General features: G+C 43.0%; 1 protein-coding gene across 1 annotated transcript in view; it reads left to right on the top strand.

Moving 5' to 3' along the window:
• Positions 1 to 21,691: 21,691 nt before the first annotated feature.
• Positions 21,692 to 25,981, top strand: part of LOC149306217 (uncharacterized) — a 43,642-nt gene continuing 39,352 nt past the window's right edge. Inside the window, exons 1-5 of the mRNA XM_089540865.1 lie at positions 21,692 to 21,879; positions 22,954 to 23,045; positions 23,838 to 23,944; positions 24,710 to 25,074; positions 25,401 to 25,504. Coding sequence (XP_089396991.1) covers positions 21,692 to 21,879; positions 22,954 to 23,045; positions 23,838 to 23,944; positions 24,710 to 25,074; positions 25,401 to 25,504 — 856 coding nt within the window. The remainder of the gene's footprint in view (positions 21,880 to 22,953; positions 23,046 to 23,837; positions 23,945 to 24,709; positions 25,075 to 25,400; positions 25,505 to 25,981) is intronic.

Here is a 25,981-nt window from a genome sequence, read left to right as displayed (position 1 = left end):
ACTTTGGGTTCGATAACCTCCAAAGCAACCTAGAATTAGGAAAATGGAATGGAATTGGTTTTAATGATGCGTGAGGTTGACATTTCTGCAGTTGTGGGAGAGACTGGTTGCTTCTTATGCTGTTTTTGACTTAGGGTCCGAACAGACAGGCCAAAATAAAGCTGTTTTGGGTGACTTTGGAGGTATGCTGTTTAAATGATGCATGCGTCTTAAGAGACTGGAAGCCGCGCCAAAGCCATGCTCCAATCTTAAGGACTGGAGCATAGCTTTGGCGCAGCTTTTGGCCTCTTAAGATGTGTGTTTCATTTAAAAGACATACCTCCAAAGTCACCCAAAGCAGCTTTATTTTGGCCTGTCTGTTTGGGCTCTGTGTTTCAAGAAACAAATCATTTAGGCAGGTTACAGACCGCCAAAATGCGGTGGTCTGCCGCCGCCGCCGGTTGCTGCATCTGGAAACTGCAGCAGCCAAACGGCGCGGTTCCCGGATGCAGCAAAGAAGGAGCGTGAAAATCGCGCTCCTTCTTGCTCCCCGGAAGAGACGCCGCGAGGTGCTAGTCGCACACTCGTGGCGTCACTTCCGGGGTGCGACGTGCGGACGCAGAGCGTCCGCTACGTCAAAATGGCAGTGGCCGCCGCCATTTGTTACAGACTCTGTCCATAATAGGAGTAGGGGTGTCTAGAAGAGACGCCCTTTTTCAAACTGGGACGTCCTGAGGACGTCCGAAATGGCGGTCTGTAACCCGCCTTAGTTCCAAGTTCCAGGTCTAAGGAGCGTCTTCCTTCCTTCCTTCCTAGAAATAATCCAGGTTGACCCCACTTTAACTGCCGGGGCTCAATGCTATGGAATTCTGGGGATTGTAGTTTGTTGCGGCACCAGACCAAAGAATCCCATAGCATTGAGCCATGGCAGTTAAAGGGATGTCAAACCCAATTATTCCTGCAGTGCGGCTGCAGCTTCGGTTACATCTTTCTGAGTCTTGACCCTTTGTAGGACATGGAGAGCTTACTGCTGACCAGAAGGAAAATTCATTTATTTGATTTATTTATTTCATTTGTGTGCTGCCTTTCTCCCAAAGCGGCTCGCAGATTAAAAAAGAAATTAAAAATCTGTTTACGATCTGGTTTACGGCTGGATCTTCCAGCCGCCTCCGACGTGTTTATATCTCATGCAAAAAAAAAAAAAAAAGGTTTATAGGAGGGTCAAACGCCAAACTTCTCACCCACATGTTGCAGGATGTGTGTCGGACGCTGTGGGTTGGGTTGTTGGCTTATTACAGGTTTACAAAGTGGAGTGCCCTTTTAATTAGCATGGGACTTTTAAAAAAGAGATTTATCCCATTTAGAAGATAGTTCAAGACTCATCTTTCCCTTTGGACACACCTCTTTTCTTTTGGGTAAACATGGTGCTGTCCTGACCTCATTGGGACATAAAGGTGGGTTGCTTTTTGGAAAGGTGAAACGCTGTTGCATTTCCAGTTAGGGGCTAAAGGTCCTGCCAAAAAGAATAAATCTGTAATTGCTATTCATCCTCAGTTGGTCCATCAAAGACTTGTTGCTTAATCAATTAGCTGTTGATTTGACTTCTGTCATCATTAGCGATCAATGGAGGTGAGGATTTAATTAAGCGATGCTTTAATGTTCAAAGGAAGCAAAGGCACTCCTGTGCGTCAAGCTTGGGAAAGTGACTTTGGAGATTGCAACTCAGCGAAGCCTCATAGATAAGACGATTCAGAGCTCAGAATCAAATCTGAGTATGGAAAAGTTACTTTTTTCCTGAACTTCAAATGCCCCTTCCTAAAAAACCTAGTCTCTATGTTGGCTGGAGTAATTCTAGACACTCTTATCCACCCAAAATACCTTTTCCAAGCTCTGAAAACATGACCGCTGATGTTTCTTGTTCCAGAATTTCAGCCGCAACGTTCTGGCCGTTAATCCTGAAGGAGTTGTTGTTGGGTGCCTTCAAGTCATTTCCAATGTATGGTGACCCTAAGGGGATTTGAACCCCGGGCTGCCAACTTTGTGACCATTAAACCCGCCCAAATTGAGGGAATGATTCATCTGGACAAAATGTGGGTCATTCAGGCCCATCTCTTTCTCGAACCCCACCTGCCTTTCCTGAACATTGCCATTGGGACCAGACCAGCCTTCTGACTTGAGTAATAGGAAGCTGTCATAAAGTTTGGAAGCCACATCAAGCAAACTTAATTGGGTGGCAATTATTAGCAATTATGTATTGGTTTTTTTTTATTTCCGAACATAGGGACAACTGTGCTTTGTTGGGTCTCATCTGGCTGGAAACTCTCCACAAGTGTTTGCACAAGAAGGGGAGTTCACCAGAGGATTTCTTCAAGTGGGAACATCTGGACTTGTGCAACAATGGGAGACCAATCTAGACCAGAAGGTGGACCATCTGTGGTCAGATGGTTCCACACTTTGAGCCTTTCCACGTGATACTTTTAGTGTTTGAAACTGGGATTTTCCACTTATGTCCAGGGTACCTCAATTCCCATTTCTAACCTAGCAGCCTACTAAGTGTTCTGCAGAATTTGGGAATGTTACTTTTGGGATCCAGTGGATCCTGGTGGTTCTGCCTAAATCTGGTCCAGTTCTAGACCCTACCTTCAAAATAGGTTCGGCTCTCTGGACAGGTCCTTTAAAACTCTAATACAGTGCGCCCTTTTTTAACGTGGGGGATCCATTCCGGAGCCCTGCCATGTAAAAAAAACTTTGTATGCTTGAGCCCCATTGAAAATAATGGGGCTCGTGCATCGTGTGGCAGCTTGGCGCCACAGGCACACACCCCATTAGTCTTAATGGGACGTGCAGCCCCGCACGCTCCCTCAGGCTCCCTTGAGGCTTTCAGCATATACTGAAAGCCGCGTATGGTGCATCCGCGTATGATGCGGGCGCACTGTAATAAGTGAAGTTGAAGGCTTTCATGGCCGGCATCCATAGTTTTTTGTGGAGTTTTCGGGCAATGTGGCCATGTTCCAGAAGAGTTTATTCCTGATGTTTCACCAGCATCTGTGGCTAGCATCTTCATAGCCTGAAAAACCCACAAAAAATCTAATAATAAGCTTTTTGGACCCAAAGGCTCATAGAGTATGGTACATACTTAAAGCAGAAATGTCTGAACAAAAAGACTTTGCTATCGTATAACTTACAGCTAGAGGCATGTGGGCCAAGTTTTATATAATCACATCACCGCATAGTCATTAACACAATAAAAATGCCACGGTGTGTGTAGTACATTCCTCTCCAGGTTTGATGCTTCCGGCTGGACTGTGTGGGCGGACTGGGCAGAGGCAGGAATGCTCCTCAGCAGGGCAAAGATCTAGACTTGGGGTGTGTCTGCACTGTGGACTTTATTGCACTTTGAAACCACTTTAACTGCCATGACTCCAGAGAATTCAGGGGAGAGCAGAGAGTTCCAAGTCCCTCCCCAAACTACAAATCCCAGGATCTGTATAACAGAACCAGGGCAATTGAAGTGATTTTTAAACCACTGTAATGGTGCAGTGCGGATGCACCTTCCAAACATTTTTATTACAGTCCTATAATTCTGCAACGAAGCAAGTGCAAGCCGCATCTAACTGCAGAAGAGGTCCTTTGTCTGGAATCAAAAAGGATTCAACGTTGGTATAAACATAGAAAAAGAACCGACAATTTATAATCATAAATTTACAGCGCTTTATAAATAAAGGTTAATAATAATAATAATAATAAATAATATCGTTTCCCTTTTACTAATTCTAAATTTTCCATTTTTAAAAATTTAAAGCATCCACTGCATAGAACAGAAATGAAATAGTTCAACCGTCATCAAATCCGGAAGTAATCAAATTATTGGCTTTACTTTGTAAATATACACAAAACATTTCCCCAGTCTTTGATAAATTTGCTATTAGCTTTCGTTCCCTTTGAGGATGTGCGTTAGCTTATCCATTTGCACAATGTGTTCTAATTTCCCTATCCCTGTGATAAATTATTATTATTATTATTATTATTATTATTATTATTTTCTTATATCCCACCTTTCTCCCAATATAGGGACACAAGGCGGCGAACAACAAATATAAAATGATACAATTTAAAAACAGCACAACAATATTAAAATATATAAATATATCTATTTCAATGACAATGCATTTCCGATACCACTTTATTTGCACAACTGCATCTGATAATCATTTGTGCAATGACTCGCCATTTTCGCTTTGTTTGCAGGATGCTTTAAATGCACTTTAATTTCTCTTTAATGCCGAAATTAGCCCCAGTGTGATGAACTCCGTATAGTGATGTGAGCGTTGGAGTATGATTCTGGAGACCAGGGTTCGAATCCATGAAAACCCACTGGGTGACTGTGGGCAAGTCACACTCTCTCAGCCTCAGAGGAAATGCAAGGGCAAAACCCCTTCTGCACAAACCTTATCCCTGTTGTGACTGGGATGCTGTGCAAAATGCATGCGATGCTAACAATATGGCAGAAGGATCTTTCTGGTGCCGTCGCATAAAAGATGCAGACTGTTCTTTGCAATGCGATCTCTTTGCTCATTCCATCGCCAGTCATCCAGCAAAGTGATTTAAATGAAAGGCGTGAACATGTCCATTCTTCTGGGGCGGGTTACACATCACCTGAGATGTGCGTAATGACACTTGTTGTTTTCCTTTGCGTGGATACAAAACTGTGTTGTGCTCCAGCCTTTTGCATTCTGCAATGGAACACAATCTCTTTTGTGAGTCATCCCTGTGAGTCGGTGCATCAGGTGCGATCGAACCTGTTTCCCCAAAGAGAACATTGTGCAATTTGTTGAGTTTCTTTCCCATTCCTTCCTTGGGCTCCATTGAGGACGAAATTGCAGAGTCAATTCTTTGTCATCACATTCCAGAGAGAAAGAAGGAAAGATAAACAATGCTCCGAAAATCTTTCCTGGAGGGATTATCTGAAGCTAACCCTGCATCTGGCTAGTCTAGCCAAATTGAAGGCTTGCTATTCTTTCTCTAAACGACAACAAGTGTGTGTGTGTGTGTGTGTGTGTGTGTGTGTGTGTGTGTGTGTGTGTATATATATCCTGCCGTCATCATTTTCCTAATAAAAATCAGGGAAGATGTAGCATGCATCCTGTTCAGTGGTTATGATACTGGAGTTTATCACACTGGGACTCATTTTGGCATTAAAGAGAGATTAAAGTGCATTTAAAGCGTCCCACAAATAAAGCGGAAATGGTGATTATCTCGCACAGTTGTGCAAACAAAGTGATAATGGAAATGCATTGTAACGGAAATCCCGAAAGTAAAAAAATGCACGTTAATGTCTCTTTACAACTGCTTTAATGGTGGGTTTTGACATGAAATTGTTTTGTGTAATTATGTGATTTTTCCAGGATATTCATGGGAGTTTATCTCCTTCGTGTGATAAATTCCATTGTAAACTAGATTTGCAATATCTTCAGCTGGACTTGCAATATCTTAACTGCTGGGGATTCGTGTTTATGTTTATGATGCCAAGTGTGACCCCAAAACCTATCTTTCTAGCCTGGCAAGGCGTTTCTGACAACTAAAAAAGGCCAATGTGATTCTAGGCCGCATTAATAGAAGTATAGTGTCTAGATCGAGAGAAGTCATAGTGCCATTCGATTCTGCTTTGGTCAGACTCACCTGGAATAATATTGTGGGCATCACAATTCATAAAGGAGAAGCTGGAGCATGTCCAGAAAAGGAAGACCAAAATGGTGAAGGGTCTGGAAATCATTATTCCCTATGAGAAGCGATTCATGGAGCTGGGTATGTTTAGGTTGGAGAAAGTGAAGTTGCTTTTGGTTCGTGTTCGGCCTCAGGAGCATCAGAAAACAAACTCGCTCCATCTTCGAAATGACATCCCTTCAGGAATTTAAAGATGGCTATCATGTTGTCTCTCAGTCATCTCTTCTCCAGGCTAAGCATGTTCACCTCTCTAAACTGTTCCTCATAGGGATTAGCTTCCAAATCTTTTACCATCTTGGTTACCTTCTTCTGAATAAACTATCCAAGGCGTGAAGTTGGGTGCAGGAATGGGATAATAGGAGCCACACTTTGGCTGTAGTTGGGCCCTAGATGTATATTGAAGGGAAGGGTTTGTTCTCCACATCAGAGCCAGCATGAATGTTAGAACATGGCTCTGGAGACCAGGATTTGAATCCCCACATGACCATTGAAACCCAATGAGAAAGTCACACTCTCTCGGCCTCAGAGGAAGGCAATGGCACACCTCCTCTGAGCAAACCTTGCCAAGAAAACCCCAGGATAGGTTCACCTTACAGTCGCCATAAGTTGGAAATGAGTTGAAGGAACGTGGCAACAACCAAGGATAAAAGACGGAGCAAGTCACACTCTCTCAGCCTCAGAGGAAAGCAACGGCAAACCCCTCTGAACCAATCTTTCTAAGAAAAGCCCAGGATCAGTTCACTTTAAGGTCACCTTAAACTGGAAATGACTCCAAGACACACGACAACAACAATGACAACAATGTGTTCTGCACACACCCCATCGCTGCTGATTTACAGACAGAATAGATTACTTTGCCTCTCCGCAAAATGAAGGCAGGAAGATACTTATTAAACAAATGCAAAACCTAGATGCACCAGGAAGAATCTCAGTGTCATTTTGCATAATAGAAATTATTTAAGTGGCTACTTCACACTATACTACACTACACACCAATGCAACAGTATGGCAACACAAAAGTTGTGTTGGGGTTTCCTTCCAGCTGTTCTGTAGATTTGTCCAGGATGGAGGCTGAATCACTAGCAATCCTCCTCCTTTTTTTAGCATGGAGATTAATGCTTTCCCACATAATGGTAGCCTCGGTTGTGAAACCAAACCACACAAACCGGAAGAGAGGACGACTCTGCCCTGCATTTTGTTAAGAAATTTGCAAATGAGTTGTTTAAAAAAGTATCTTTATTTATTACAATCCATCCGCATATCTCCTTCCCAGTTTATGGGGGGAATCTCTAAGATAAAAATCAACGTAACCGATTTCAAAGAGGAGGAATAATCTCTCGTCTGAAAAGCAGACAAAACAAAGAGACAAAGGAAGACAGCTAAAAATGAGTTGAAGACAATTTTAAACCACGAGAGTTTGCAAATAAGGATGAAATTGATAAGCCCCCCGAAAAAAAAATGCTTTCATACAATTGTTGTGTTATTACTTGGCGACGGGAAAAAATATCCCTCCAGATCTTTAAAGAGGGCCATCGTCTCACCTCTCAGTCTTTGCTTCTCCAAGCTAAACCTACTAGGTATTTCCTGAAAGTATTCCTCATAAGGCTGGATGGTTGCAAGACCTTCGATCATCTTGGTTGCCCTCCTCTGAAAATGGTTCATCTTCTCCACAGATTTCTTGAACTCTAGTCACCAGAGGTTTGTATATCATTTTAAAATACATTTTAACGTTTTTAATGTGTAATGTTTTTAACTTTATACATCTTGTGCAATCCTGGTATTTGTAGTTTGGTGAAATAGTCGGCCCAGTCTGTCGCTCTGGTGCCTTTCCAAACTACAAATCCCATGCTTCTGTAGGATAGACTAATTTGTTTGTTTGTTTGTTTGTTTAAATGCTGCTTTATTTCTGCAGTATGGATTCACCCAAGGACTCCCAAACTCGTCCTCAGTGCACTCAGCTTGGGTTTAATGCTGCTTTGTAGCTAAAAGTAACATCAGACCAGCGAACCTTGCATCCCATCCCATTTGGTCCAGTCTCCAAAGGATGCCCCCCGTCAGTTTGCAAATTGTGTAGCTCAACATCGCAATGTGCCTCGGCAACACACTGCATGGAGGAGTGCCAGTTCTACTTAAGGGATTAAAAAGCATCAAGCCTAAGGAATGCCAAAGGCATCAAATGTTCCCAGCTTCTGGAGGAGGATTTGGCACCTAAATATTTTGGGCGGCTGAAACGTTTCATAGCAAAGCTTATGAGAAGACACCAAGGTCCTTACAGTCTCAAGAGTGGCTCCTACTTTTTTGTCAGAGTCAAGGGGAACCATTATTATTATTATTATTATTATTATTATTATTACTACTACTACTATGACTACTACGACTACTACTAATACACAGGGCCCTTGGTATCCACTGAGGTTAGGTTCTAGGATCCGCTGTGGGTACCAAAATCCGTGGATGCTCACATCCCATTATATACAATGGGTTGTTATTATGATCATTTTCCCCATCGTTATTATTACTACAGTGGGCCCTTGGTATTTGCTGAGGTTTGGTTCCAGGATCCCCCATAGATACCAAAATCCATGTATGCTCAATTCCTATTAAATGCAATGGGTTGGTATTATTATCATTATCATCATCGTTAGTATTACTACAGTGGGCTCTTGGTATCTACTGGGCTTTGATCCCAGGACTCCCCATGGATGCCAAAGTCTGTGGCAACTCAAATCTCATTAAATACAATGGGTTAGTATCATCATCATCATCATCATCACTATGGTGGGCCCTTGGCATCTGCTGGGGTTTGGTTCCAGGACTCCCCATAGATACCAAATTCTGTGGATGCTCAAGTCCCATTAAATACATCAGCATAGTGAAATGGTTTCCATTATATAAAATGGCAAAATCAAGGCTTGCTTTTTGAAACACACACACACACATACACACACACACATTGAATAATGCCAACTATGGATGGTTGCATCCATGGATAACGAATCCATGAATATGGAGAGTTGACTGTATTGTTGTTGCTGTTGTTATTCTTATTCTGCTTTTCACTCAAGGTTGGGACTCAGGGTTGCTTACCATTTAAAAGAGCCACACAATTAAAAACATGCAGTTTTTGCACCTTCTCATCTTTAACTTTAGTCGAGGTCCCTAGAGGACCAGAAGCGAAGTTGCACCACTTTATGTTCTAGGATCCATGTTTCTGTTTACTTTGCATTCTTCATGTTTACAAACATGGGCTGTTTACAATAAAGCAGAGGCCTGATTTTTGTCATAGTGGCATCTCTCCCAAAAACTGACGAAGGATGCATGCCACATTGTGACTCAGTCTGGATGGTTGAGTCCCATTGCAAAGATGCCTCTGCCGGGAATGCTGGTGCAGCTGGTTCTTCCGACTTGCAATGACTCAGGCGTCTCAAGAAAAGCTCTGTGTCATTGCTGTGATTCATTCTCAAATTCCCTGGCTTAAATCAGGCATGAGAGTCATGCAATCAGTATTGGACCTTGCCTCCCAGAATCCCCAGTCGGTCATGGCCTATGCCAACTGGGGCTACTGGAAGCAAGGGTATAGCTGCTCCAAGAACTCCAAGTACCTCGCCAGACTATATAGCTCAGAACCCTATGAGGATGAAAGTATGGAATAATTGTTTGGGGCCACTGATGGTGGCTAAAAATCTTTACTTGGAAATGCTCATGGCACCAGTTTGCAAGCTGCTGTCAGAACATGAAATCTATATTTTGTTGAGAATTACGTTAAAATATAACTATTTGTTGCTGTGTGTCTTCCAGTCATTTCTGACTTATGGCCTCCCTAAGGCAAACCTATCACAGGGGTTTCCTGGCCGATCTATTCAGAAGGGGTTTTTCTTTGGCTGAGAGAATGTGACTTTCCCAAGGCCACTCAGCAGGCTTCCAATTCTGAGTCAGGATTTGAACCCTGGCCTCCAGAGTCCTACTTCAACACAATGGACAGATGAGTGAAGGAAGGTAAGCATTGCCATCCCCCAGATAGGAATTGTGCCAGGAACATGAAATGTCCCTTCATTCCCCAAATTTCTAGCATCGCAGTTATCTCAGAATTTCATTTCTACTTTCAGAAAGACGGCTCTTTAGACATTCAAAGAAAAGCAATCAAGGGAAGGCCAGCAACGAAAGCAGCCCCATCGAATCCATGTTAAGTGTTGACTTTTGTTGTTGTTGTTGCTGTGTGCCTTCAAGTCATTTCCAACTAATGGCAACCTTGGGACAAACCTATGATGGGCTTTTCTTGGCAATGCCTCGCATCAGAGAGGTACTGCTTGAACCGAGAAGGAAAATGGATGCAGAGAAAAGCAGTCATGTAGCACCTATGTAGAAGTATTGTTTTCTGCTCAGAAAATGTTGCATTGGGGGATTTATTCTGTGCAAAATTCACACAGGATTGAGGGCCTAAAGACTCAAGTCATGGTTTTCAGAAGAGGAGGAAATGTGTGGAGATTAGTTTCCAGCAGCCAAAGTGCGCATGGGGATGCAATGAGATGTGACAAGCTGTGCTCTTGTAGAAAACACACCCTTAAGTGAAGGGGTGAGCTGACATCTTTTTCCCACATCAGAAACTGAGCTGAAAATGATATTACCCAACCCACCCCACTGAAGCATCTCTGGCATGAAGAAGCACTTGAGCTGATGGAGGGCAGTCATGCAAGAGAGTTGCCCAATTCTCGAAAGAAAGCATGCGACGGCTTGGAAAGAGTCGATGAATCTTTCCGCTGTTGAAGGCTGATGTGGCCAGGATGGTGGAGTTTATCGGACAAGGGAAATTGGAAGTATAATCCAATGGCAATCTGAATGCAATCATGGGGTTGAACATTATTGCGTGATAACCCACTACACGCAAATTCGGGCAATGGGAAGTCAGTCCGAACGTAATCATGTGGTTTCACTTTATTGCGTGATAGACTGCCACACACAAATTCGGGCAATGGCATGCTATTTTTGGGCAATGGGAAGCCAGTTGAATTGCAATGCACATTCACGTAATTGCGCTAAACTAGCGACTTTAAGTGAATGCATTCTGGCCTCACTTTCTTTTCATTCGAATTTAAGAGAAATTCCTCCCGTTTGATAAACTCTGGTGAATCTGGTCTGGATTTTAATCCAAACTTTAAAGGAGTTCTCGAAGGTGCCAACCCCTATCTCCGAAACAGGTCCAGACCACCTCCTTTAAAGTTCACTTGCCACAAGGTTTGGACCGTTGATCTCCTTGGACCGTCATGCTCTCCCATTAGCCAAAGGATTTCAAACTTCCAGGGCAAGAATGGGACCTCAGTGGCAGAGCCTCTCTTTGGCACAAAAGATTTAACAGCAACCTGTGGCCGAAGGAGGAGTTGGTTAGAGGGAAGATGAAGCTGAAGCTTTGAATATTTTCCCCTCTCTGTCCTGTTGGTCTCCTTGTTTGGATGGGACAAAAAAGATGGACTTCTCCTGGGAGCTTCCAAAAGGGGTGGTTTGTCTCAGGTTACAAGATTCCTTCTTGTCATTGTCGGATGTCTTCCAATCAACTTCAAGTCATGGCAACCGCATGACCATGCACTGATGCCGCCAATATATAATAATATAATAATAATTATAATAATTTATTTCTATTCTGCTTTTTTCTCCCGAAATATCCTAATTTTCATCTATGAATTGGCGGAGAATGTGCCTTTAGCAGGTTGCACTTTCTCTCTTTATCAGGAAGGCAGTCGCAAACCTTTTCTGCACAAATCTTGCCAAGACAACCCTTGGAGATGATGGTCACCATTATGTCAGTATTAGTTTGAAGGCCCACAACCACAACACAACAAAATGCAAAAGCCGCATACACATCTCTGCTCTGCAGATAGTTTTCCCTGCACCCTCCTTCCCTCCCAACATGGAAGGAAACGTGGCCAAATCAGGGTTTCCAAAGCCAAAGGCACATGGCTATTTTTCTGTCATATTGCTTATGAATTGCCATGCCCTAAAACTCTCGGATGCAGGTACGCACTTTTGGTAAACAGTTGTCAGTTCCATCAGGAGCGTCTGAATCTGAATCCCTCCCTTTGGTTTCTTTGTTGTCTGACTGGCATATCAGGCTTTTTGGGGTTGTTCTGCAGCTTTAAAATATGCAATTTCAGTCTTTTACTTGATGGAGGGCAGTTGTGTAACGGAAGAGTGAGCCCTTTCAAGACTCTGAAGCATGTTAAATTTGGAAAGACCAACTGGGAAGCAGCCTTCATTATTTTTATGTTTCTTTTTACTTTTAAAAAGTATGCATCTTGCCAGGCTGCAGATTAGAATCAGATCACTCTCATTCATAGGGTCGCCATAAGTCAAAAGTCAACTTGTCACCATAAGTCAAAGTCAAGCTTCTGAGCGAGTCCATTTCACAGGATGCATCTACATGGTAGAAATAATGCAGTTTGACTCTGCTTTAACTGCCCTGGTCCCATCCTATGGAACCTGGGATTTGTAGGTTGGCGAGGCCCCAGCACTCTTTGGTGGAGAAGGCTAAAGACCTTGCAAAATGGCAGATCCCAGGATTTGAGAGGATGGAGCTGCAGCACTGGTGTCAAACTGCATTATTTCTACAATGTAGAATGATGCACCCCTAAGCTTTGCAATAAATGCTGAAGAGGACAGTGTTGTGACTGAATGATTTCATTTTTCCTGTTCAGGGCCGGCTGCTGAGAGATGCAGTTGGAACCATCTTTTTCCTTACTGAAATCTTAGCATCTTCAACAAGGGGACCTCGCCATATCTCTCTCATGTATGAATGCTATTCAAGCGTTCCCCATGGTAAAGCCGTCTGATGGGGCACATGTTGCACCCAAGGGCCATGACAACCATGTGAACACCTGAAATAGCCCCAGGAGGCAGGGTGGGGTGCCTTCTTTTTCTTCCTTGCCACCAAATTAAAGCAGTCACCTGGAGAGCTTTACTGGGTTTCCTCCCTATAAAAAGAAATATGATCCAGACACCTGTGCCAAAGATCCACCAGCTGCGCTCCAGACCCCATGGCAACCACATTTTGACAGTAAGGTTTCCTTGCGCTGGGTTCAAGGGGATGAGGGAGGCGAATTGGTGGTGTCTGTTTGACTATGCTTTAATTTTGGGGAGAGGAGGAAGAACTAGAGCCAACGTGGGATAGTGGTTTGAGTGTTTGACTAGAAGACCAGGGTTCAGATCTCTGCTCAGCCCTGCAAAACCCACTGGCTGACTTTGAGCAAGTCACACTTTCCCAGCCTAAAAGATGAAGGCCATGGGGAATCTCCACAAGATAAATCTTGCCAAGAAAACCCTACAAGGAGTCACCATATGTTTGAGATGACTTGAAGGCATGCAGCAGCAGCAGCAGCAGCAGCAGCAACAAGGGAGCAGCTAATTGTATCCTAACAAGAGAAATCTTGGAAGATTGTCTCCTCTCATCCCACTTGTACTCAGCTGCTAGACATTGCCTTGCTATTAACCATTTGGGTATTAGCGCATTTATTTTTCCTGCCATCTTATCTATCAGAGAATCTACCTTGTAAGAAAGGGACAGTAAGCAAGCAGCCCTCCAAATGGGAGTTGGACTGCATCTCCTAGCATATGTCACTATTGGTGATGCTGGCTGGGACCGTTGGGAGTTGCAGTCCAACAACATCTGGAGGGCCACAGAGTTCTAGCCCCTGATCTAATGGACCAGTTAAGCTTCTCATTTCCATTCCTTTTTTGCAATATCTTGATCTTAGAGTGCATTTATAATATATGTGTATGTTTGCGTGTGTATGCACTTTGGCATTGTTCTGTGCGTGTGTTTGCGCACACGCTTTCAAGTTGCCTATGGACTTATGGCGACCCAATGAGTTTTACAGAATTTTCTTAGGCAAGGAATATTCGGAAGTGGTTTTGCCAGTTCCTTCCTCTGAAATAGAGCCTCCAGCACTTGGCATTCTTTGGCGGTCCCCATTCAAGGACTAACCAGGTAGTCCAACGCTCGGACCACTATACCACACTGACAGTGTGGAAAACAAAACATGGATTGATTGCCCAAACACTCCTTGTGGGGAAAAGTGTGAGAAGAAACTATGCCAAACTGGCATGCTTTCATTCTTAAACTAGCTCAGTTGTGACGGGACCCAAGCCGAAGAGAAGAGAGGCAGTGGGAACAAGGGCAGCGACAAGGAGATTTGGGATGTCTTGCCTTGGCATGGGATCATAAAATCATAGCATCCTAAAGTTGGAAGAGACCTCAAGGGCCATCCAGTCCAACCCCATTCTGCCATGCAGGAACTCTCAAACAAATCCCCATGATAGATGGCCATCCAGCCTTTCTTTAACAAACCCCAAAGAAGGAGACTCCACCACTTTCCAAAGTGGCATCTTCCACTGTCAAACAACTCTTACCATCCTAACATTGAGGTGGAATAAGAAGATCTGAAAGATTATCTTTAATACTTTATAGCCCTGCAAAACCAAAGTCCTTTTTTTTTGGAGAAGCTGAGCTGCTATGAAGGAAACAGAGGAGCCACCCGTTTGGACAATCTTTGCAATGCTACTGATTTCTGGTAAGTTGGCCAAAGTGCAGATCTTGTTCTGATAGTTGCCATAATAACCCAATTTGCACAGGCAAGCGGTCTTCCTAGAATCAAAAGGGGCGCTTGGGGATTGCTTTTTTGTGATGCTGGGGGTGTGACACAACTTCATAGGGACCAACCAGCTCATCCTTTGGGTGGAGAGGCTGTTGTTCACTCCTCTTCTTCTTCTATACAATGGCTCAGTTGTATTGCTGCCTCAGTTTACCCACCTTCACTAATGAAAGATGATGATAATGGTGGTGATGATGGTTTAACTGTCAAATACATCAGTTAGATAACTGGAAACTAACTTTAAGAAAGCGGGAAACACTGAAGAAATAGAGAAACCAGATCATATAGAAAGAAGTAGTAAAGCATACAAGAAACAAGAAAAGGAGCCACTGGCTTTAATCTTTAAGAGAAATCTTTGGAGAGGAACCCATTTTTGTGTTCTAATTTTTCAAATTTCTGTTCTAAGGATCTCTGATAGAAGGCAGTCCATACAATTTCCCTGCTCTCCGCCGCTCTTCTCCTGTCTCTTTAAATGCAGTAAGTAGAGGAAAACAACAGAAGTGTTCATGGGTTTGCTTTATAGCAAGGGCCAGCTCCTGGTACGTGATAGGGACCAATTCCCACCATCAGGACCCCAATGGCTGCAAATCTCCCCATAGCAATCCCCAAATAGCTCTTTTGTTCTGCAGACCCTCTCAAAATGGCTACAGAAAGTTGCCACTTTGAGGAGGACTGTGTTGGAAAATGGAGGTATTGACAGTAGTATGGGGTTCTGGAGTAGTCAAGGTGGGATGGGGATATTTTTGCATTTTATATTATATTATATTATATTATTTGCATATTTGCAGGATTTCTGTACCATTTTGGGATCCAAAGGTGTCCCAAAATCCCACCATCTTTATAAAAAAAATAATGGAGTATTGGGGGACATGGGTGAACAGATGAGGGATCAGAGCTCACAAGCAACACATGGGATGCAATATGCCAAACCCAACTTTAAAGTTTGGTACCTGTCCTGCATCCCTTCCAACTGTCCTGATTCGGCAGGGTCTAGGGACAGTCCCAATTCATCCTCAGTCGCCCCACTATTTTAGCTGCTTTTGAAACGTCCTGGTTTCTCGATCCTCCTCCCGCTTTCCCCGCTTTGTCTTCAGCTTGCTTCAATTCCCGCAAAAGGAGGTTTCTCTCGACTCACTTTAAGCAAAAAGCAGAGGAAAGGAAGAGATGGAACCTCATCCTTCCCTGTAGGCTCAGGCCAAAGCAAACTGTTGCAACCTACCTCTCCTAGTTTCTTGTTCCTTCTTCCTTATTAATATGTTTTGCCATCTTGTCCACATAGACAGGTCCAGGTTTTCAAGTGGGAAATGTTGCAAGGTATGGTCCTGAAAGTTGGACCACTGACCCAGAAGGAAAATGGAACAACTTGCAGTAGAACAAGAACTTGGGGAAACTCCTAGAATTATCCTTGTCTGAGGATTCTGTAATGTAACATTCCCAAGCCCTTCTTATCCTTATAGATAAGCAATAAGCCATTGCAGTTTTTTAATTATGTCTTCTCTTCTGTCTTTTCTCTCTCTCTCTTTTCCGAAAAACAGTGTCCAGCCTTCCCAATCTGTAAGTAAACTCTGCAACTTTGACCTTACTACGCTCATGGCCAGGGATCAAGATCTGTGAGGGTTGGAGGGAGCATGGAAGGAGTTGGAAGATTAATAAACTGACCTATGAGCAGTATCTAAATTTGAACTCAGATTCTAGTCTTGGAGTGAAGAATGAATGAATGGTCTATTCATGTAAGAATCCTGTTTCCGTTTCCTTTCTCTTGGTCACATTCTGCTGTGGCTTTGAAATGGGATTGCAGACAAAGACGATGCAAAGATGGCCAGGCTTAGTTTTCAGGGGGTCCCTTTTTCATGGGGAAATGTAAACAGATTGCATCCTGGGGCACACAGCACAGTTGTGATGTTGTTGTGTGACTTCAAGGCATTTCTGACTTATGCCAACCTGAAGACAACGGAATAAGGAACCACAAAACTGAAAATCTGAATGGCATAGCCATTGTGCAAAGGGATCTCTAACACCATTGAGACTAACTGTGGAGAAGAAGTTGCAGCATAAGCGTTGGTAGACTTTAGCCCCATACAGACTGCCAAAATAAAGCTGCTCCGGGTCACTTTGGAGGTATGCTGTTTAAATGATGTATGCGTCCTAAGAGGCCGGAAGCTGCACACCAGTACTTAGGACTAGATTGTGGCTTTTGTGCAGCTTCTGAACTCTTAGGATGCATGCATTATTTAAACAGCATCCCTCCAAAGTGACCCGAAGCAGCTTTATTTTGGCCTGTCTGTGTGCGGCCTTTGTCTACTTCCTCAGATGCACCTGAGGAAGTAAACCAAGTCTACTAAAGCTTATGCCCAGTTCACTCCATGCATCTGAGGAAGGAGACCAAAGCGTCTGCTACAACTTCTTCTACACAGTTAGCCTCAAAGGTGCAACAAGATCCTTTTGCTACCTGGATGAACCCATCCTCTCTTGTCTTTGAAACTCCAACTGTCATAGCATCCTAGGTTTCCATGGCCAAGCAGGGATTCAAACTCTGGTCTCCAGAGTCAATGTCCAATGCTCAAACCCCTACATCACACTGGATCAATGATTAATCTCTGTTTATTCTGGTTTTCACAGCTCCGAGTTACTGTTCTTTCGTCAGCAGGTATGTACCAAAGAGACATTGTACTATACTAGATAATACTGAGTGGGAAAGGAGTGTGCATTGGCACACATACAAATATGCTAGTCCAGTGTTTAAAACCTAAAGAAATAGATTGACAATGCTGTCCTGTGCATGCTTACTTGGAGGTAAATTGCACTTTGTTTAATGTAAAATACTTAGGGTATAAGGTTATTATTTGTGGGTCCAGGATAAGACATATGAATGCCTCTTCCCATGCATCTGTTTCGGTCTATATTCCAGCTAATAAGCAACAGAAAATCTAATGCAATAACATGCAAAACCCACAAAGCAGTGATACCTTTAGGGGCCAACCAAAATGCACAAAACACATGACGCTCCACTTTCAAAGCTCCACTAGTTTCTTCATTAGGCAAAAGTGTTAAAAAGCCAAACACAAGAAATAAAGAAAAATGATGATGCTGGAGTCACAGGCCTACATTCTTCCAAGGTGTTGCTATTGTTCTTCTAAGTTAAAACGGTACGGAGAGATATCCATGGAGGCAGAAGCCATTCCTCCTGTTTGGCCAAGTGGGCTCTGGGAGACAAAGAGTCATAAAGTCCAGGAAATAAAATATAGACTTCATTAGCAACATGAAAAGAAACCTTTGAGATCCAGGATGTGTCTCTCCTATGAACCTGACTCTTTGCCTGATGAAGAAGCCAGTGGAACTTCGAAAGCTTGCACCATGTGTTTTGTGCTTTTTGGTTGACCCAATGGAGGTATCGCTGGATTTTGGGTAGCATTGGACTTTGCTGCATGCCAACACAGCTACCTCTGGATATGTTGCATGTGCCGTTGTGCATTCTGGGATAGTCAACCAGTGCCTTCAATGCACCACTTGAGTCATTGGGATTGTAAAACCAGCAAGCACATTCTGAGATGGTTGCATAGTATCCGAATTCAGGAGGAGGGTGGCCTAAATGGCTTAAATGGCCTATAAAGCCCTAAATGGCTTGGGTCCAGGATTCCTGAAGGACCGCCTCTCCCCGTACATTCCGCCTCGCACCCTCAGAACATCTGGGCAGCAACTCCTGAAAGTGCCTGGGGCTAGGTTGGCTGCTACGGCCAGAAGATCTTTTTCCACAGCTGCCCCAGCCCTCTGGAATACGCTGCCCGCGGAGCTCCGCTCATCCACCACCCTGGCCCAATTTAGGAAGGGTTTAAAAACCTTCCTATTTAATCAGGCATTCCCCGACTAAAACATCCTGTGGGCCTCCCTCCTCTCTCGTGGCCGTGAGGTTGGGCTAATGGGGGTTTTTTATTGTTTTTTATGGATTGTTATTATTGTGTCTGTTTTTAACTTTGTACTTTGTTTGCGCGCTTCGACGCATTTGTTAGCCGCCCTGATCATTCGGAAGGGCGGGGTATAAATAAAAATTTTATTATTTATTTATTTATATTTATTAATGCAACCACCAGTTTAACTACAAGAGTGTAGATTTACATGATGCAAACTTGATGTAGCACCTTCGCTAAAAAATCACTTGGCCTGTTCACTAAGCCTAGCAATCACAAGGTATCCTCCTTTTATTTTCATGTTTTCCAGGGCAGATGAAAACTCTACTCTCGAAGAACCATGCCAGTTCACATTGCCACAATACGCTTGTGGCTTGGCAGGCCAGGTATCCTTGCTTACTTGGAATATATCTCAAGAAGGGAGATGGAGAGGATATGGTTTTGCTGGGCCAGCTCCCAGAGGTTTACCCAACAGCTCAGGTTCAGCAAAGCTTAGCTTTATGAATGTGCCAAGGAGCCAGTGCCTTGCAAAGCATTTGAAAGCTATGTTATTAGAAAGCTTCTGTTCATTTAACAAATAAGAAATAACACTGTTTAGGAGACTGGAAGGGAAAGTTCCTAGAAAAGAGGGGGAGTCAGGAGGTAGAAAAAGATGAGAGACTGGAATAACAACAACAACGACAACAGCAATGTTGTTATTGTTGTTGTTATGTGCCTTCATGGCGTTTCTGACTTATAGCAACCCTAAGGCAAAGCTATCATGAGGTTTTCAAGGTTTTCTGAATTTTAATTAATTTAAACTGTATTTTATAGTGTTATCATTTAGTTTTAAGATAGGGGGCTTATATAATTTTTGGTTATGTTCGTGTTATGTATTGTATTTATGTATTTTATTGTAACCCGCCTAGATCCTTTTTGGAGGGGCGGGATAGAAATAAAACCTATTATTATTATTATTATTATTATTATTATTATTATCATTATTAAGAGGCTGAGAGCGTGTGATTTGCCCAAGGTCACTCAGTGGCTTTCCATGGCCAAGTAGGGAACCGAACCGAACCCTGGCCTCCAGAGTTTAATACTCAACCACTACACCACACACGGACTCCAGGCACAGCGTTGTTCAAGTCGTTTCTGACTTATGGCGACCCTATGGCAAACCTGTTCAGAGCAGGGTTGCCATTGCATTCTCTATGAAGCTGAGAGAGTGTGACTTCTTGCCCAAGGTGGGTCTTATGGCTCAGTGTGGAACTGAACCCCAGTCTCCAGAGTCACAGTCCAACACATAAGCCACTATGCTATACTGGCTCTCAATAATAATAATAATAATAATAATAATAATAAAGGGTCTGGAAACCATGAAGCCCTATGAGGAACGCCTAGAGAGAGCTGGGGATGTTTAGCCTGGAGAAGAGAAGGTTAAGAGGGGATATGATAGCCCTGATTAAATAGGGATGTCATATTGAGGAGGGAGCAAGCTTGTTTTCTGCTGCTCCAGAGAACAGGACCCAATGGAGCAATGGATGCAAGATACAGGAAAAGAGATTCCAGCTCAACAATCGCAGGATCTTCCTGAGAATAAGGGCTGTTCGACAGTGGAACAAGCTCCTTCAGAGAGTAATGGGGTCTCCTTCCTTTGAGGTCTTTAAACAGAGGCTGGATGGCCATCTGTTGGGGATGCTTTGATTGAGATTTCCTGCATGGCAGAATGGGGTTGGACTGGATGGCCCTTGAGGTCTCTTCCAACTCTATGATTCTATGACAACCACCAGTTAAAGACAAGTAGCTACCAGACTGAATTTTCCAGGCTTTGTTGCTGTTTCAGAGACTTATTCTGTTTGCTCCTGTTAATGCACTTTGTACAATGAAATAAATCTTCTGACGCCACAGGCCTCCAACCTGACCTCCGCTGAGCTTGCCTCTGTCCTGCAATGTTCGCTCGCAGACCCTGCGGCCAAGTTGGACCAAGGGGCGTTTTTGCTGCTTTTCGAAAGCGTCGACCTGCACACACTGCAGGCATCTCTGGATGAGATCAGTTTGCAGGTAAAGGCGACTTTCGTGATTTTGCAGACGATCTTCTAATTGCATTAGGTGACCCACTACTCAGCATCGATGCCACTGTGGGCTACAGCTTTAAAGTAACAAGAACTCATCAATCTGTTTTAAAAGCACAACTAACTCAAATGTATATAATCCTATTGAATGCAGACCGTCGGATGGAGAGCAATTCTTTTTTTTTAATTGTTAGCATAAAAAACTTATTCAGTCATTTTCTATTAATTAACGTCATTGGATTTTCTGTATATAACTTCTTTCTCTTCTGTCTTTCCATAAAAAATATTTTACTACTGTTCATCAAATAATAATAATAATAATATTTATTTATTTATTTATTTATTTATTTATATTTCTCGCCTCTCCCTGCAGATCGAGGCAGGATTACATCAATAAAATAGTAAAATGCCAGTATAAAAATAAAGATAATGAAACACTAACAATATAATTTTAAATTAAAACATCATCTGTACAACCAGAAACATCCAAAAACTAAAAAAGAGTAGAGTGTTTTATCTTAATCTTTATCAATTACCTTAGTATTGAATAGTATCATTTCTTTCCCACTTAAATCCATATGTCTATCTCTTAACTAAATGTAACTGACTTCTTGGTTTCTCTTCGCATCGATGCATGAATCCATGGTTTCACATCTAAAATTTAATTACTTCTCCAATCCTTTCTTTAAAAATTTGTGTTTTTCCATATATTTATCTTTATGTATCTTGACGTTTGTCCTTCTATTCTTTGTAATCCTTGTTTGTATATCATGTTAAATCTATGCATCCTATCAATTTGATTTCCCTATATTTATTAGCATATAATTCACTCCTTTTACCTGGAGACAAATTTCATTTCAGTTTGTTGTCAAAGACTTTACCAATATTCGAAGTATTGCTAGCCTTGATTGCTTTTAAAAAGGCAGTCAAGACTTATCTCTTCCGCCAGGCCTTTCCAGATCAAGATCCTTGCATTTATTCCTTTGACAATTGCCTTAATTGCCTCTCTCCCCTGTTTTAACAATTGTTTTAACACTTGTACAATAATTTAATTGTATTTTATTGTGGATGGGAAGGTTAGGGAGCGTTTGGGATATAATGAAACATGCTGTTATTGCTTTTTATGGATATTTTTAGTGTAAGTTGCTCCAGTTGTTTGGAGAAGCAGGATATAAATAAAATGTTATTTTATTTATTATTATTATTATTATTATTATTATTATTAAAAATCTTTTTGCATTAGGAAGAGAAAGAATATGAAGTTGCTCATTTTAAACATGTGGATAGAGGAGGAACTGTAAATGATCGATATCCTTTGCCTTTTCCAGATTACTTAATACTGAATATATATTTTTATATATGTAAAAAGATCCCCAGGGACCAGATCTCCATGGCATACAAAACCTTCTTGCTGAATGCAGCATGGGAAAAGCTGAAGACAGATCCCCGTATCTGGAGCTCCGGCTTCCTTGCCTCCTGGTTTCAAGAGACAATGCACTCTTATTTGACAGCGGTAAATCCCAGCATCCTTGACTGCATGACCCAGCTCCCTATCACTTGCGACGGCTTCGCCACCATGTACGTACCAAGCATTTAAACCTGGCCTCGTCATCTTAAGGCTGCATCCGCACTGCAGAATCAGTGATGGCGAACCTATGGCACACGTGCCAGAGGTGGCACTCAGAGCCCTCTCTGTGGGCACATGTGCCATCACCCCAGCACAGAGTTTGCCAGAGTTTGTTACTAGATAGCCAGAGGAACACGGCACTTTGCAATAAATTAGTGGGTTTTGGGTTGCAGTTTGGGCACTCAGCCTCTAAAAGTTTCGCCAGTTGACACCGCTTTAGCTGCCATGGCTCCATGCTATGGGATACTGGGATTTGTAGCTTTGTGAGACATTTAGACATCTCTGTCGAAGAGGCTCTGGTGCCACAAGAAATTACAAGAAACTACAGTTCCCAGAATTCCATAGCATTGCACCAGGACAGTTAAAATGGTGTCCACCTGGATTATTTCAGCAGTGCGGATGCAGCCTAAGAGTTATACTCAGGGCAAAGGAAGTGAGATAAAGGCTAGTCAAGAGTAACGGCAAGAATCAGTATCTTTTCTTTCCCTCTTCCATTTCCAATACGTTCCAAATTCTGCGATCATATAATTCAAAGGTGTACAATTTTTTTCAGATCTATTATCCATTTTTTTTTCTGCTGACAAAATCTATTACAGCCTTGAAAATGCAAAAAATCTGGGAGGGGGGATCACAGAAAGAATTGAATGGTCATCATCTTTTAATATATCTTTCTGGGTATGGGGGGACGTCAGCTATGAATTTGCACTCCTGGAGGTATCCAGAAGCCCAAAATGAGGTTTATTAACCAACATTTTCCCCCCTGGAAACCCCCCAAAGCCCCCAGGGTCCAACCCTGAGCAGGATCTCAGGGACAGAATGCAGAATTGACCAAATCATTGAGACATATAGTTTCTTGCAACCAGAGAAGGCTGGTGCTCTTTCAATACATCTCAGCATTGTCAGGGGACTCCAACAAAAGCTGAACCCTGAAAACCTTCCTCGCAAATGGTCTTTGCGCAAAGCATGTGCCTAAGCTGGATGTCAAGCAAGAGGTGTGTGCTGATGCTTCCTTCTTGTATTCTTAGCATCCAAGCCCTGGACAGTGTATATTCGGGGATGGACAACGCCACAAGGCAACAAGTGACCAACTGGATTGGAAGATTCCTTACCATTCACTGTAAGTGGAGGGAGCATCAGTATCCCTAGTTCCTTCTAGGAGGCCATAAACCACAGCCCAGTAACGCCAGAGGAGCCCAGGGCATGCCAACAGAGCAGCTGGGAAGCCAACTGTTTTTGGCTTGTGGCTTCTGGTGGCTTCCTTGTCGTTGTTGTTGCCATTGCCTTCAAGTCCTTTCTCTCTCAGCCTCAAAGGAAGGCAATGGTAGCAAACCCCCTCTGAACAAATTGTGCCAAGGAAACTCCATGCCTTTGGACTGCCATAGGTTGGAAGTTATTTGAAGGCATACAAGAACATTAAATGTTATAAGGAAGGAAGGAGAGAGAGAGCGAGAGAGAGAGAGAAAGGTCAGAAAGAAAGGACAGAATGAGAGAAAGCTCAGAAAGAAGGGTCAGAAAGAAAGGACAGAAAGAGAGAAAGAGAGTGAGAGAAAGAAGAAAAGAGAAAGGAAGGAAGGAAGGACAGAGAGAGAGAGAGAGGAGAGAAGAAGAGAAAGAAAAAGAGAGAAAGAGAGAAAGTAAGAAAGTTTAGAAAGAAAGGACAGAAGGAGAGAACAAGAAAGAATGAGAGAGAAGAAGAGAAAGAGAGAGAAAGATAGGAAGAAAGGTTAGAAAAAGAGGACAGAAAGAGAGAGCAAGAGAGAATGAGAGAGAGAAGAAAAGTGAGAGTGAAGGAAGGAAGGAAGGAAGGAAGGAAGGAAGGAAGGAAGGAAAGATTACTTTTTTAAAAGTTCTCAAATTGGATCCATTAATCCCTTTCAAGATTAAAGGCCCTTTTACTGTTGGTTTTTAGTGTGCTGGAAGAATTCATCCAAAGAATGGATACAGAGCAACTGGGGGAGTTTTCTCAACTACGTCTCCTACAATGATCTCACAAAGACCTGGAAGGATTTCGATGGGGTAAGAAAATTGTGGGTTTTTTGCCACTGGGAACCAGTTTATTCTGACCACAAACAGTGGCACTTTCCCTTCTAGCCTGGCTGCTGGCAGACCAATTACCAAACAACTTTCTTTCCGAAGGGGATAGTACTCTGCATGCGCTCACAAGCAGTCTTTTAAAATGCATGTGGCTATTGCTTCTATTTAGAGGAATAATACATCTTTGGTCGGTCGGTCGGTTGGTTCTTATATCCTTTTAAAAAAAAGAACCCTCCCAGTTAGCGCTCTGCCCATGCTCAGAGGCACAAAGAGAACTATTTGGTCTTACTCAGTGATGTCTGATGGCTTCCACATCAGTGCGGCATTGAATCTGCCATGGGTTTTAATTTGAATTTTGAAGACACTGCCCACGGTTATGAACCATCTCCCCCAAATAGATTGGCTGTCTTGGATAAGCCTTTTAAAGTTCAGACTAAAACCCAGGGCGCACATTCCTGACTTGAAAGCCATCAGCCTGCCACAGGTCCTATTTCTTGGAAATGTTTTGGTTTGGAATACTTTCGCATTGTTCAGTCCATCTTTATTCAAGTGCTGGCACATGTGGGTATCCAAACTCGCATAGATGCACATAGATGCAGTTCCATAGTGTGTGTGACTAACAAACCTGGATTGTGTGAGTGAGATTATTCTCATTGCCCAAAAAAACCCACATCTGAATGACCCCTTTTGTTTGGCCTGTTAAGATCTGTGTTCAGAACCAAACTCACCACCTTGACCTTTTCATAGTTTGCAGCCTTGGGGGTTCTGACCGCTGCCCAGCTAGCCCAACTGACCGCCGCTCGTGCCATCCTCTCCAATATCAGCTTAACCGAACCGGTTGCCCAAGCCCTCCGCAGTCAAGACATCCTCTACACTGAGAAATACTTGAGCGAATTCGCCACCTTGCCCTTGGAGTCTCCACTTGACCCAGAAGCCATGTATCTAATGCTGGAGACCGTACTGACCAAGGTGAAGGAGAACTTTCCCGATCTGTGCTCTCCGTCCTTGAAAGACCTCTTCCAGGTGAAACTCACCAGGTTGCTACCTGTTGCCGATGAGAAGACGCTGGAGCTTTTCCCAACCCAAATAGGATGCACAGACTTCCAGGAGATGTGAGTGCGAAGGGTGAGGACCACACCGGGTAACACTCCTTGAAAAGAGGAGTGTTAAAAAGTGATCCAGACTGGGTGTTAAATATACTAGGTGCATGACTGAATAGTGAGCTTTGGGACAGGTGGAGGCAAAATATGGAAAGTCACATTTATAAGGCAATTCATTCTCATTTATAAGTTGCACGGAACAATTTGGTAACCTAGGATATTTAAAAAGCAACGTGCTGTGTTTCTTGTTGCTTCTGGGGTACTTCTTGGGGAGGAAGCCTTTGTGTCGGATAGCATTGTTCTGCTTTGAGCATCATTCCGCTCCGCTTCTCTTGCAGTTACAAAGGACTCGATGCCGTTCACCATGAATTAAATCCTGTTATCCAGATGGCCATATTCAGGCAGCGTCTCCATTTTCTTGACAGACAGCTTGCAAAGGAAGGTGCTGGATCCTTGCAGTTATTTATCTTCTCCCCCCCCCCCCTCTTGTTTGCTGGAGAAAGAAAACATTGCAACATCACAAAACATATATGGGCCAGAATCCTGTTAGTTTGTCCCAATTAGAGTAAAGTAGAGTAAACCCATTGAAAGATGAATCAACATTTCAGGTAGATTTAAGGGACCGCACAACTTTGTTGCAACAACTCCACTAGCTGGCTATCCATTTCCAAGCAGAATTGAAAGTACTGGTTATGACCCATAAAGCCCTATAAAGTTCAGGTTCAGGTTTATTTGAAGGGCCATACTTTCCCGTACAAACCTACCCTTGTCTGGAGATCTTCTGGGGAGACCCTGTCCTCTGTCCCACCATCCTCAGAGGTATCTCTGGAAGGGACAGGGAAGGCAGGGTCCTCTTGGTGGCTGCCCTATGTATTCCTGGGCATTACGCCTTTAACAGAAAGACTTTTAGGAGAGGCAA

The sequence above is a fragment of the Sceloporus occidentalis genome, unplaced genomic scaffold (assembly GCF_023333645.1).
Source record: "Sceloporus occidentalis isolate IW3139 unplaced genomic scaffold, rSceOcc1.0.p SCAF_10, whole genome shotgun sequence".
Classification (NCBI taxonomy): Eukaryota; Metazoa; Chordata; class Lepidosauria; order Squamata; family Phrynosomatidae; genus Sceloporus; species Sceloporus occidentalis.
Note: the sequence above shows the minus strand (reverse complement) of the source record. Positions and strands in the feature narration are given on the sequence as shown.